This window comes from Macrotis lagotis, chromosome 6 (genome assembly GCF_037893015.1).
Source record: "Macrotis lagotis isolate mMagLag1 chromosome 6, bilby.v1.9.chrom.fasta, whole genome shotgun sequence".
Taxonomy (NCBI): Eukaryota; Metazoa; Chordata; class Mammalia; order Peramelemorphia; family Peramelidae; genus Macrotis; species Macrotis lagotis.
The window spans coordinates 1,104,120-1,118,051 of NC_133663.1; the positions used below are offsets into that span (position 1 = coordinate 1,104,120).

The window sequence follows — 13,932 nt, forward strand, 5'->3', positions numbered from 1 at the left end:
TTTACTGACTTGGAGGAGTGCTCCTGGGTTCCCCAACCTTTGCAGACAGATTTCCAGAGCAGATTGGGAGGAAGAAACAGGTCTCCTCTGGCTTCTGGTCAGTTTAGGGAGGAAGATGAGAAGAATCCCAGGGGTCATCTGATAGAGAGGGACCTGGACTTGCCCAAGGTCACACAGAGGGCTAGCATCCAGCCTAGAACTCAAGGCCTGGCCCTGGGGCCCCCAGAGTTTCATTGGCAGTCAAGGTCCATTGGTAGGCAAAGTCGGGGTCCCCCCAAGCTGGAGACTGGTTGCAGCATCAGCCCCCCATGAGAATCCAACAGGGAGAGTTTCTCATCCCCATCTGGAATGAGGTATTTTTCTTTTTTCTTCTTCTTCTTCCCTTTTGTTAAAATAAATTCCCATTCCTTATCTAGGAAAAGTCAAAGAGAAAAGGAGGAGAGAAGGTAGTGTGGGAAACCTCAGGCCACAGAGAGAACCCCCCACTTCCTCTCCTTCCCTTCTCACCAGCCAGAGGTCTGGACCCTCAAGCAGACTGCTCTCTCTCACTGGGCCCAAGTTTACCTCTGCAACGGTGGGTCTGGCCGCCTGTTGGGAACCCAATAGACCAAGCTCCAGAGCCCTCAGGGCCCACTTTAAGCATCACCTGCAGACACTGAGTTGGCTGATCCACTCGACTCCCTCCAGAGTCCAGAATCTCAGACTATGTCAAGTATAATTTAATGCGAAATAAAATCTTATACTTGGATTCAACTCTAAGGTGGGGGGGGAGAAAAAATTGGGGATGCCAGCTCCATGGGAGTCAACCGTGTGACAAGGCAGCCATTCAAACTGATCTCATCTATCAGATGCTGCAGGCCCAGTTTTCCCAGAGCTTGAGGACTCTGGAGGACCACAACTTGGAGAGCCAGCTGCAGCCTGAAGAGAGAGGTCCTCAGGTGCCCATTCTGGACAAGGGCTGGTTCAAAGAATTGGCTTTTTAGTTTGTGGGGTGCAAGTGGGCTTGGCTTAAGGGACCCCACTGAAGGGGCAGATCAGGCCAGACCCCCCACCTTTTGACCTCAACTAGTGAGAATCTTGTTTTGGCAGACCAGGTCCCTGTCCTCCCCATGGAGCCCCCAACCTTGCAGGCCAGGTTCTCCCAGGTTTCATGGGGGCCTCTCCCTACTATGAGAGCCTCTCTGTCCCAGGCATACCCTTCTGCTTGGCCTTTGCCAGACTCTGCTAGTTCTGGGGATCCTATACAAGTCCATCCCAGGACCTTTGCCTTCTTCCCATCCCTTCGATCTGCTGTTCAGTCTGTCCCTAATTAGCCCCCCCCCTCTTTTTTTAGGTATATATTTGTTTTACTTGAGTCTGCTGATTTGTTATAAAAATTTTTTGAAATTTATTTACTTTTGAATTTTACAATTTCCCCCCAATCTTGCTTCCCTCCACCCCCATAGAAGGAATTCTGTTAGTCCTTTTTTTTAGGTTTTTGCAACGCAAATGGAGTTAAGTGGCTTGCCCAAGGCCACACAGCTAGGTCATTATTAAGTGTCTGAAGCTGGATTTGAACTCAAGGACTCCTGACTCCAGGACTGGTGCTCTGTCCACTGTACTACTTAGCTGCCCCAAGTCTGTTCTCTTTACATTGTTTCCATGTTATACAATGATCTAAATTGAAAGTGTTGAGAGAGGAAATCGTATCCTAAAGAAAAATAATAGCAAAATTACATAATAAGATAACTTTTTTTAAAATTAAAGGTGAAATAGTCTTTGGTCTTTGTTCAAACTCCATAGTTCTATCTCAGGATACAGATGGATACATCGCAAATACCCCAAAATTGTCCCTGATTGTGGCACTGATGGATTGAGCAAGTCTGTCAAGGTTGATCATCACCCCCATGTTGCTGTTAGGGTATACAGTGTTTTTCTGGTTCTGCTCATCTCGCTCAGCATCAGCTCATGCAAATCCCTCCAGGTTTCCCTGAATTCCCATCCCTCCTGGTTTCTAATAGAACAATAGTGTTCCATGACATACATATACCACAGTTTGCTAAGCCATTCCCCAATGGAAGGACATTCACTCCATTTCCAATTCTTTGCCACCACAAACAGGGCTGCTATCAATATTTTTGTACAAGAGCTGTTTTTACCCTTTTTCATCATCTCTTTAGGGTACAGACCCAGTAGTGGTATTGCTGGATCAAAGGGTATAGGGCCCCTCTCTTCTGAACAAATGGAGTATTTCCTTTTTGTATTCTGAGAACGAATCCTCCTGGGGGGGGGGATTTCCTTGAAGGGGGCTCAGCTTGAGCCCCGCAAAGGAAACTCTGCTGTTTGAGAAGCAATCTGTTCAAGGCTGAGTTTTCTGCAGGGGGATGAGCTAGGAGGGACCTGAGAGGCCATCTAGTCTTGACCAAAGACCCCCAAGGATCCCCCAGGTAACATACTGCACAGATGGCCATCCTGCCTTTGCCTAAAGGTCTCTGATGAGAGACAAGCCCCACCCATCCCCCACCTCCTGGGGCAGCCCTTTCACAATGGGCCAGCTCCCCAGCGTTATAAATGAATGAAAAGAAAAACCTACTAGAGTGAGAGAAAATTGTACATTTTATTCACGAACCTTGCAAGATACACCTTACAAGATACGGGTACCTTACTCCTAGGCATGAGGCACGCCTTAGTCTCAGGAGTCAGGTAATTTATTGTTCTCAGAAACTCTTTCCCCTCCCTCTTGGATATTCATAGGCTCTCAGAGTTTGAGTTACCATCTAAAAGGTTCCCCCCATTCCATGATATGCCCCTGATATGATCCCCCCACATCATCCAAGGCATGACGTGCTAAAGAACCCCAATCCTCACCGGGGGGGGGGGTTAATATTCAATTACCTTATTGCACAAACTCAGTAGCATTAGGTCAAGATCTCTAGGTCACTCTTGAGTGTTGGCTCCAGGGTTTGGTATCCCTGGAATGGCATTAGGAAGACTCTTCCAGTCTTGTGATTGGCTGGGCCATCCCCCCTTTGTAATGGATTCCTTAAGGGCTCCCCTCCACACCCTGTGAAGACCCTCACCCTACATTTCTCACACCTGGGGAGGAAGCTGCTGCTCCCCTCTCCCCTCAGTCAATCCCTGAGAAGAAGACAGACTCTTTGTGGAATTAAGTTGAATGGATGTTGCCCTTCTGCCAGCCCTTTTCCATTTAAGACCCTTAGAATGCGAGTTGGCATTCTCCTTGTACCAATGGTCCAGATAATGCCGCACTCTTTCATCAGTTTGTTTGTTATTTATTGACAGAAGCAGAGGAAAGGTAAAACTACTTCCATCTAGAATGTTTGATCTGGGCGCCATTGTTCATACCATTCCTTTGCTGAGGGTCACTCCATCCCTGGTCAGCTGCCTGTCAAGGTCCATCTGAAGCCATGCCCCCCAAGTTGAATCCTATTCCCAGACACCATCTGCTTTTTAAAACCATTTTTTATTATAAACTTCACAGCTCTTTCCAACCTCCATAAAAAAAAACCCTCCCAACAAGGAACAAAAGTCTGACCCCAAACCTTTGTCTTTTCTAAGGTAGTAAATGAACAAACAGCCAAAGGCCAGTTCTTCACTCTGAGTCCCTTTGCTGACTGGTTGGAAGTTCTAAAGGGAGCCTCCATAGAGAAACTAGCAAAACCAGTGCTCTTTTTGGGGTAATGTCCTAGCAATATAGTGATTAAGGAAAATTATAGGCAAGAGCTGTGTAGCCTGGGGGGTATCCCTTGCCCTCTCTGGGCTTCTGCACTGGTAACTGAAGAGGCTTCCTCTCCTGTGGTTTAGTGCCCCTGGAGGGTCCTTGGTCACTGACCAGGGGGTTCTGACTTGGACAATCTCAGAGGTTCATGGGAGCTGGGAGTCTATTGAGTTTTATCCCTCCCAGAATATGGAAGAGAGAAGCCCCAAGCCTGGTGAACAGTAGGCCTTGCCCCTTGGAGGAGACCACCCACCAGCCAGGAGGATATGGTAGGACCCCTCCAGGGTCCTGTGATTCGGCTGTGCCATGTGTGTTCTCTTCCCTTGTAATGCCAATGCCCACAAGCCCCCAATTCCTCTGGGGGGGCAGCAGAGACTGGGCAGGAACAGCTGGTGGGAAGGCCAAAGAGAATAGATTGAAAGATGGACAACAAGGGCTCTGGAAGGGGATTGGCCTCACTACTACCTGGCCCACCCAGTCCTGGGCTAGAAGGATGAGGACAAGCTGAGAGCACGCTACAGAGGAAGGATGGGCCTCAGGGGACTCCAAACTGCTGGGATGGGGTGGGAGAGCTGTTGCCATAGAGATGACCTGATTGTCTGAATGGGCACCCTCCTCAGCCCCTGTGGTGGCTGCTCTTTCCTGCTGACTCATCTTCCCTACTTACCCATCCCATGCCCACATGTACCTACCTACACAGGAAGGAGGCTCCCCTCCCCAGGGCATCAGGAAATGTTCAAAAATCCCCACTGATTCACTCTAGGAGCCCTGGTAGACTGTACATGGTGGGGGGCGGGGATGGACCTCTGGCAGCCCAGAATAACTATGGTGACATTAGCCAGCCGAGCCTCAGTTTCTCCATCTGTACAGTGGTAAGCCTGGATTCGGTTGGCCCTGGGCTGGGGTCTGGTTGAACTTCTTGAGTGCCCCTAGGCAGGCCCAGCTGGGAGGTCACCAGCAGTGGCCCTCCCACCCCACCAGAAGGCAGGCCCAGTGGGACACCCTGGCTCTTCTTTTCCTTGACAAGGCTCCTTGTTACTGGACCCTGGATAGAGCAGGGAGAAGGCCATTTCCACAGCTGTCACCTGGGCCAGGATGATCAGATCCTCTGTCAACCCCTAAGTGAGTAAGCTTTGGTATGAGGGCATAGAACCCCCAGGGCCAGGGCATCCTGGTCTCCCTGGGAAATGATTTGCAACCTTGGAAAATAATCCTTTGCAAAACGACCACAGAACCTGGAGGGGAGGAGCTCTGACTTGGGTGCTGAGGACTTGGCCCCTAACTTTCTGGGACATTGAGTTGGCCTCCTCTCCTCTCTGAGCCCAGCTTCCCCTTTTGGAAAATAATGGGAGTGGTCCTGATGGGGAGACGAGGCTCTGAGGGCCAGGGCTTGCCCTTGTCAGATGAGCTCCAGTCAGGTCAGGCCTCCCCCACACCCCCCTACCCCCTCTTATCCCCCCAAATTGAGGGCCTGGGTGGAGCTCTCTGTCCTGTCTTCTCTGAGTATTCCATTTTAAACTTCTCTATCCATGTTCCCGGCCTTCTCCTCCTGTGTCTTGAATTATTAAAGAGAACGTGCCCACTCCACCGGGGGAAAAACCTCAGGTCTCTATGGCTCGGGGCCCAGACGGCACATTGATGGTGAGTATGTGGGATGTGGGCAGTGCTGGGGGTCTATTCCCTACAGGATGGGTGTCACCACTGCCTCCACACAGGGCAGAGGTCACCACTATCCCCACACAGGGTAGAGGTCATCACTGCCTCCACAGAGGGCACTGATCCCTGGCCTTTCTGGTGCCCATCTCTCCACAGGTATGTGCTCAGGTGAAAAGACGAAGACATCTCCGGAGTCTGGCCCAGGAGCTAAATGGGGCGTGCAGCCTTCTGGGAACAGACTTGGGCCTTCAGAGCTGCTTTGGCTTCCCTGGAGTTGGTGAGCCCCACCTAAGGGCCAAGAGGTGGGGTGAGGTAGGGCTGATCTCAAGAAAGGTCTCTATTGGTGGCCTCACCTTCTTTTCTAAAGAGAATCTCCCAGGCCAAGAAACTTGGGGTGGAACTCCTGGCCACACCTGCCTGACCCTGGAACCTTCTGGCAGCAGCCCTCACCAGGACCACTCTAACCCCAACTGCAACAACCACAACAACAACCCCAGCAACAAGGAGAAGAGGGCCCTGGAGGAGGAGGAGGACGATGGGGAGGCAGGTGAGAGGACAAGCTGGAAGAGTAGGTTGAGCATCAGGTCCCTCAAGGGCTCCTGGAAATGGCCAGGGAGGGAAGGGAAAGCCCAGGGAAGAGGCCCACCCAATTTGAAGCAGCTCACATGGGCAGGCTGCAATAATCAGGATAATAACAAAGATAATAACTTTCACTTATACAGTCATTTTTCAGTCATGTCTGACTCTTTGTGACCCCAAAGAGGATTTCCTTGACAGAGAGTGTTTTGCCATTTTGTTCTCCAGATCATTTGACAGGTGAAGAAATGGAGGCAAACAGGTATAAGTGACTTGGCCAGGGTCACACAGCTAGTAAGGGTCTGAGACTGCATTTTGATTCTGACCCTAGAGCCAGCTTTTCAGGGAGGACTGGCAAGCCCTTTTCAGGCCAGATTCCACCCTACTTCCCCACAGTCTGCACCCTTCCCACTATGTCTGGATTCTACCCCTTGGGGTCAAGTAAATCAAGTCTGTCAAACTCTGAGGACAACCATCCAGCCAGACGCTCCTGCTGGTTCTGACAGATTTCCCTAGGAATGTTGTTCAGACTTTCTAGCCATTCTCAGGAGCAAGGCTGTCCAATATAGAGAGCGCTGGGCTGGCTTCTGAAAGACCTGAGTTTGAATCTGCCTCAGACGCTTCCTGGTGGTTGTGCAGCTGAAGGAGTTAGGCTTTGTGAAGCACGTTGCAAATTACTGTAACCAATGCTCTAGGAATACTTGAAAATCAGGGTGTCCCAGGAAGGCTCGGAAACCAAGGTGTATTACTAGTAATTATCAATTAATTATTAGTATTGGTTAATGACAGTGACATGATCCTAGAGACGTGGGCTGAACACTTCCATCGTGCTCTTAACAGACCGTCAACAATCAATGCAGAAGCTGTTGACAGCTTACCTCAAGTTGAAGTCCAGCAGGCTTTAACTGAAGTTCCAACTGAAGGGGTTTTTTTTGTTTAATTCAAGAAATATTTATTAAAAACTTTTAAACATTATTAAGTTCAAGGCACTATACTAGGCAAGAAAGATACAAAAACAAACAAATAAAAAAAAGTTCCTGCATGAAAAACTCAACATTCTTATTAGAGTTTTGGAGAAAAATAATTCAATATTAACATAAATAAGTGAATAAGATAATTTAAGTTGAAATAGATGAACAGCAACTTGGGCAACAAGAAGGGACTGGGAAAAAGCAACTCAGTTATAATAAATAGAGTTGATTCTGATACCAAGAATAGCTGGATTCAAATCGTCTTCTGATACATGCTGTGTGTTAGTCCTGAGCAACCCATAGTAGTATGATAACAGTATAACAGCCAATACTCTAAGACTGCAGTACATTCTTGCACTGATAGAAGTTTCTTTGTCTAAGAGTCCCCTACAGTATTGAAATTTTAAGTCTAGTATTTGTCCCTACACTTCACATAAGAGCCCAACTGAAGGATTTGAATGCCATTTAGGCTCCTTTTGTGTGACAAAGCACCTGCTGCTAATTCTAGTCCAGCTGAGATCTACAAGGTGGGGGGTCCATTGCTCATCCAAAAACTGACTGAAATTTTCCAAGTTAGATGGCGTATAGAGGCTGTCCCCTAGGAATTCAAGGATGCCTCTATGGTCCATCTCTATAAAGGTAAATGGAATAGATCATCCTGTGAAAATCACAGGGGTGTTTCTCTTTTACTCACTGCTGGTAAGATTCTTGCCAGAGTCCTTCTCAATAGGCTGATCCTATTGAGAGCCAGGGAAGCTTCAGAAAGGGTGGAAGAACAATCCATGTGGTGTTTGCTGCCCAACAACACCAGGAGAAATGCCAGAACAGATCTCACCAAGGCCTTTGATCCCATCGGTCACTGGGGTTTAGGAAAATTGTGTCAAAATTTGGTTGCTCAGAGAAGTTCATTGGTATTGTACATCAATTTTATGACGACATGCAGGTCCAGGTTCTGGATAGTGGACAATGCTCTCGAAATGTCCCAGTCACTAATGGAGTAAAGTAAGGATGTGTCCTTGCTCCCATGCTTTTTAGTTTGATGCTTTCAGCTATGTTATCAAATGCCTTCACTGAGGACAAACATGGCCTCAAAGTCAGCTACCACACTGATGGCAAATTCTTCAACTTGAAAAGGCTACAAGCCAAGACCAAAGAGGAGAGAGAGTTGGTGCAGGATCTACTGTTTGCAGATGACCATGCCCTCAGTGCAACCTCTAAAGCAGAGATGCAACAGAGTATGGATCAATTCTCTGCTGCTTGTGTTCATTTTGGTCTAACAACAAACACTCAGAAAACCTAGAGGCTCCATCAGTCAGCTCCATCAGTTCCATATGTGGAAACATCAGTTATAAAAAAAAAAGGACAAGCTTTGAGTCCTGTGGACAAGATCACTTCCCTTGGCAGTGTCCTTTCCAAGGAGGTAAACATTGACAATGAGGTGGACACATGCACTGCCAGAGCTAGCTCGGTATTTGGGAGGCTCCAAAGGAAAGTGGGAGAGTGAACTACCAGACTGAAGGTCTACCAAGAGCTGTGCTGACCTCATTGCCATATGCCTGTGAAACCTGGGTAGTCTACCATGTCAGGAAAGGGAATCCCTTCCATTTCAGTTGTCTTAGGAAGATTCTGAAGATCAGCTGGCAGGAGAAGATCCCAGACCCTGAGGGCCTTTCTCAGCTAAACTGCCTAGTATTCCAACATGACTACAAAGTGGGCAACTATGATGGGGTGGACACATTATAAGAATACCAGAAATACACTTGCTAAAAAAACTATTTTATGGAGAACTCACACGGGGCAAGTGCTCACAAGGGGAGCAGAAGTATTGATTCCAAGACACCTCGAAGGTCTCATTGAAGAACTATAGAATTGACTCTACAGCATGGGAGACCCTAGCACAGGACCACCCAGCATGGCATGCCCTCATCAGTGAGGGGGCTGCACTCTAGGAGGAAGACAGAATGGAAGCAGCTCAAAGGCAACATGACATCTGTAAGTTTAGAGTATCCACCCCAAGTGTGCAATAATGAAGGACAAGGACAACAAATAAGGTTTGGAAACCAACATGTTCTAGTAAGGCTCAGAAACCAATATGTAGGGCAGCTAGGTGGCACAGTGGATAGAGCACCGGCCCTGGAGTCAGAACCTGAGTTCAAATTAGGCCTCAAACACTTACTAATTACCTAGCTAGCTGTGTGACCTTGGGCAAGTAAAAGAAATCAATAAATATTAGTAAAGTTTAGAAACCAAGGTGCACTAGTAACATCTGGATGGTCCATTCTCCAAGTACTGGAGGAGGAGCCTGATTCCCAGGTCTGGATGGTGGTTATGTGGCCTAGCCCTCTATGTCCCCACTGTCCCTGGGACAGAATAATGGCACTTCCAGGATCCAGACCAGTTTGGCATCTTTATTATTGATCGGTCCAGATGTTTCAGGCTCTCTGACCTCACCTAGGTGGGGTCTCAGACAACAGCTATGGCACATCACCAGCCCATCTGACCATATCGGCTTAGTGGTCTCTTCACTACTAGGGCTTCTGAGGATCTGGGGAACTTCCATGCCCCCCAAGGAGCTCTGGTTCAGGATTCATGTAGTGGGGGGCAGCAGAGGTATTTGACAAGGGGGAAGGTAAAGGCAGGCTTTTCACAACCCATGCCTTCCCTTCCCCCCCACTCCCACCTCTACCTCATCTCATGCATGGTGTGTGGATCAAGGGACTTGTTCTATATCTCTGTTTTTGTGATTGCCAGGCACAGAGATCGCAATTGTCCTGGATGGGTCTGGAAGTATAGAACCTCCTGACTTCCAAAGAGCCAAGACCTTCATCCACAACATGATGAAGACCTTCTATGAGAAATGCTTTGAGGTACCTGCTGCTCTTGGGCACCTGCTCTGGCTGGGGGCAGCAAACCTCAGCCCAAGAGCCAGCAGACTCTGCCCTTGGTTCTCCCCACATCGCTCAGAGTAGGTGGGTCCCTCAAACCCCAAACTGGCAAGAGCCCAACTATCATCATAACAAATGGACTCAAAAGACCAATTCCCATTTCATCATCCCATTCCACACAGGTGACTTGGGCATCTCAAATCTGAGTCAGAAAATCCTGGTCTGGTCAGGGAGATGAGGTTTGCCCAGGATGGGAGGAACAGAAGCCTGGACCCCATGGGCAGGGCAGCCAAGAAGGCTGAGTTTGGCTTAACCTGGACCTTGAAAGCTGGGGAGACTGTGCCACTGGTAGCCATTGTCAGGGAGGGTCAGGGTGCGATCTACAAGGGCTTGGGGGAGATTTGCTGCTGTGCCTCCTTTTCCATCCAGCTCCCCCATACTCTCTGGAGCCATGAGCTGCCAGGGAGCATACCATCTGGGGCTGGGGCCCGGGTCACCCCTTTCTTTCAGTGTCGTTTTGCCATGGTACAATATGGCGCTGTGATTCAGACAGAATTTGACCTTGAGTACAGCAGGGACGCCCAAGCCTCCCTCCAGAAAGTCATGAACATAAGTCAAGTAGGGAATGTGACCAAGACGGCCTCTGCCATCCAGCATGTCCTGTGAGTATGTGGGGCCGTGCTCAGCCTCTTGGGGAATTCCCAGGTCCCGTGTGACCCCCAGCAGCTTCAGGATCTTCTTCCCCATTTTACATATCAGAGACTGAGGTTTAACATGATAACCCAGGCCAATGGCCCAACCCTGAAGGTCAGCTGCTCCCTGGGACCTTCCCAACTCAATCCTCACCCTAGTCACAGCCATATCCCTAAGATCACTGGGGGGCTTGCAGAGCAGGAGAGAGAGGCTGGGACTGTATTCCAAGATCTTTCCCTCCACCTTTCCCAGGGATTCCATCTTCACCCCCCACCATGGATCCCAGGAGAAGGCTTTGAAGATCATTGTGGTGTTGACAGATGGGGACATTTTTATGGACCCCCTGAACCTGAGCACTGTCATCCACTCCCCTCAGATGAAGGACATCGAGCGCTTTGCCATTGGGGTAAATCATTGAGGCAGGGAGGAGAGTGGCCCACCTCTGCCACACTTGACCCAGGGCTGGACCTGAGATAGGAAGAGACTGACTGTTGGGGAGCTTAGCTCTGTAGAGATGGCTGTACCTAGTGACTTCACACTCCAAGGACATGAGAGCAGCCTCAGCTTCTTCTCATGCCCCCTGCCACCCTCCCCCCTAGGCCTTGGTCTGCAGTGGGCTCCCTTGCCCCATCTTAGCTGGAATCCTGCAAGGCCTTCTCCCAGAAGAAGCCACTGGTGTCAGGGATGCCCCAGAGAGGGCAAGCCCTGATAGAGAAGAGTAGCTAGGAGCTCAGCTTTGAAGGAAGCCAGGAATTCTAAGGGGTCTCAGAGATGGAAGGGGAGAGGGTTCTAGACAGGAAGGCCAAGGGTGCAGAGGCCAGAAAAGAGGTTTAGCCAGTGTGCCTGCCATGGAGAGTGTGTGGAGGGCCACCAGAGGAACTAAGATTGAGAAGGTTAGCCTTTGGAAGCCAGGCTGCAGATTGGGTATTTTATCTGAGAGGGAGTAGGGAGTCATGCAAGATTCTTTTTTTTCTTTTTTAAAAAAATATTTATTTTTGAATTTTACAATTTCCCCCCTAATTTAGCTTCCCTCCTTCCACCCCCACAGAAGGCAGTCTGTTAGTCTTTACATTGTTTCCATGGTATACATTGATCTCAGCTGAATATGATGAGAGAGAAATCAGATCCTTAAGGAAGAAAAATAAAGTATAAGAGATAGCAGAATTACATAATAAGATAATGTTTTTTGTTTGTTTGTTTTTTTCTAAATTGAAGTCTTTAGTTTGTGTTCAAACTCCACAGTTGTTTCTCTGGATACAGATGGTATTCTCCATTACAGACAGCCCCAAATTGTCCCTGATTGTTGCACTGATGGAATCAGCAAGTCCATCAAGGTTGATCATCACCCACATGTTGCCGTTAGGGTGTACAGTGTTGTTCTGGTTCTGCTCATCTCACTCAGCATCAGTTCATGCAGATCCCTCCAGGCTTCCCTGAATTCCCATCCCTCCTGGTTTCTAATAGAACAATAGTGTTCCATCACATACATATACCACAGTTTGTTAAGCCATTCCCCAATTGATGGACATTCACTTTGATTCTTTGCCACCACAAACAGGGCTGCTATCAATATTTTTGTACGGGTGATGTTTTTACCCTTTTTTTATCATCTCTCTTCAGGGTATAGACCCAGTAGTGGTATTGCTGGATCAAGGGGGCTGCACATTTTTGTTGCCCTTTGGGTGTAATTCCAAATTGCTCTCCAGAAAGGTTGGATGAGTTCACAGGTCCACCAACAATGTAGTAGTGTCCCAGATTTCCTATATCCCTTCCAACATTGATCACTATCCTTTCTGATCATATTGGCCAGTCTGAGAGGTGTGAGGTGGTACCTCAGAGATGCTTTAATTTGCAATTCTCTACTAAGTAATGATTTAGAGCAATTTTTCATATGATTATAGATTCCTTTGATTTCCTCATCTGTAAATTGCCTTTGCATATCCTTTGACTATTTTTTTTTATAAATTTGACTCAGTTCTCTATATATTTTAGAAATGAGTCCTTTGTCAGAAATACTAGTTGTAAAAATTGTTTCCCAGTTTGCTTTGTTTCTTTTGATTTTGGTTACAGTGGTTTTATCTGTGCAAAAGCTTCTTAATTTAATGTAACAGAAATCATCTAGTCTGTTTTTAGTGATGTTCTCCATCTCTTTCTGGGTCATAAACTGCTCCCCTTTCCATAGATCTGACAGGTAAACTAGTCCTTGATCTTCTCACTTGCATATAATATTGTCTTTTATGTCTAAATCCTGTATCCATTTTGATCTTATCTTGTATAAGGTGTGAGGTGCTGGTCTAGTCCAAGTTTCTGCCATACTAACTTCCAATTTTCCCAACAGTTTTTAGCAAAGAGAGAGTTTTTATACCAATAGCTAGACTTTTTGGGTTTATCAACAGCACATTACTATAATTATTTCCTGCTATTGCACCTAGTCTTTCCACTGATCACTCTATTTCTTAGCCAATACTAAACAATTTTAATGACTGATGCTTTATGATATAATTTTAGATCTGATAGGGCTAAGCCACCTTCTTTTGCACTTTTTTGAATTAAATCCCTGGAAATTCTTGACTTTTTATTTCTCCATATGAATTTTATAACTTTTTCTAACTCATTAAAATACTTTTTTGGAATTTTTATTGATAGGGCATTAAACAGGTAGTTTAGTTTTGGTAGAATTGTCATTTTTATTATATTAGCTCAATCTATCCATGAGCAGTTGATGATTTGCCCAGTTATTTAAATCTGATTTTATTTGTGTGAGAAGTGTTTTGTAATTTTTCATAAGCTTTCTGAGTCTGCCTTGGGAAATAGACTCCCAGGTATTTCATATTGTCTGAGGTTACTTTGAATGGGATTTTTCTTTCTAGCTCTTTCTGCTTCATCTTGCTAGTCATCTATAGAAATGTTGAGGATTTATGAGGATTTATTTTCTATCCTGTGACTTTGCTAAAGTTGCTAATTGTTTCTAGTAGTTTTTAAGATGATTGTTTGGGATTTCATGCAAGATTCTTGAGAAAGGGGCGGCTAGGTTGCTCAGTGGATAGAACACCAGCCTTGGAGTCAGGAGTCCCTGGGTTCAAATCCGACCTCAGACACTTAATAATTACCTAGCCATGTGGCCTTGGGCAAGCCACTTAACCCCACTGCCTTGAAAAATCTAAGAAAAAAAAAGAGAAGGGTAGTGATGCCCTGGCATCTCCACACTAGAGAGACTGAGGAGGGGAAAGGCTGGCAGTGGGAAGACCAGGCAGAAGGGATTACAGGGAGGTGAAGATGTAGATGAGGGAGGGAACAAGGTAGGAGATTCACTAGCAACCAGAGGTCTCACTTTCAAGGCTCTAAGATCTGGACAACATTGCACAAGCCCCATGTCCCTGGATTCTGCAGGTAGCCCAGAAAGCAGGTGTGAAACTGAAGCCGAGAGGCTGAC

At 47.1% G+C, this 13,932-nt stretch overlaps 1 protein-coding gene across 1 annotated transcript in view; it reads left to right on the plus strand.

The window, feature by feature from the left end:
* Window positions 1-13,932, plus strand: part of ITGAE (integrin subunit alpha E) — a 52,435-nt gene that overhangs the window by 15,505 nt on the left and 22,998 nt on the right. Inside the window, 7 exon segments of the mRNA XM_074190530.1 lie at window positions 4,746-4,840; window positions 5,289-5,359; window positions 5,531-5,651; window positions 5,742-5,921; window positions 9,673-9,788; window positions 10,317-10,468; window positions 10,752-10,905. Of these exon segments, the coding sequence (XP_074046631.1) occupies window positions 4,746-4,840; window positions 5,289-5,359; window positions 5,531-5,651; window positions 5,742-5,921; window positions 9,673-9,788; window positions 10,317-10,468; window positions 10,752-10,905 (889 nt within the window).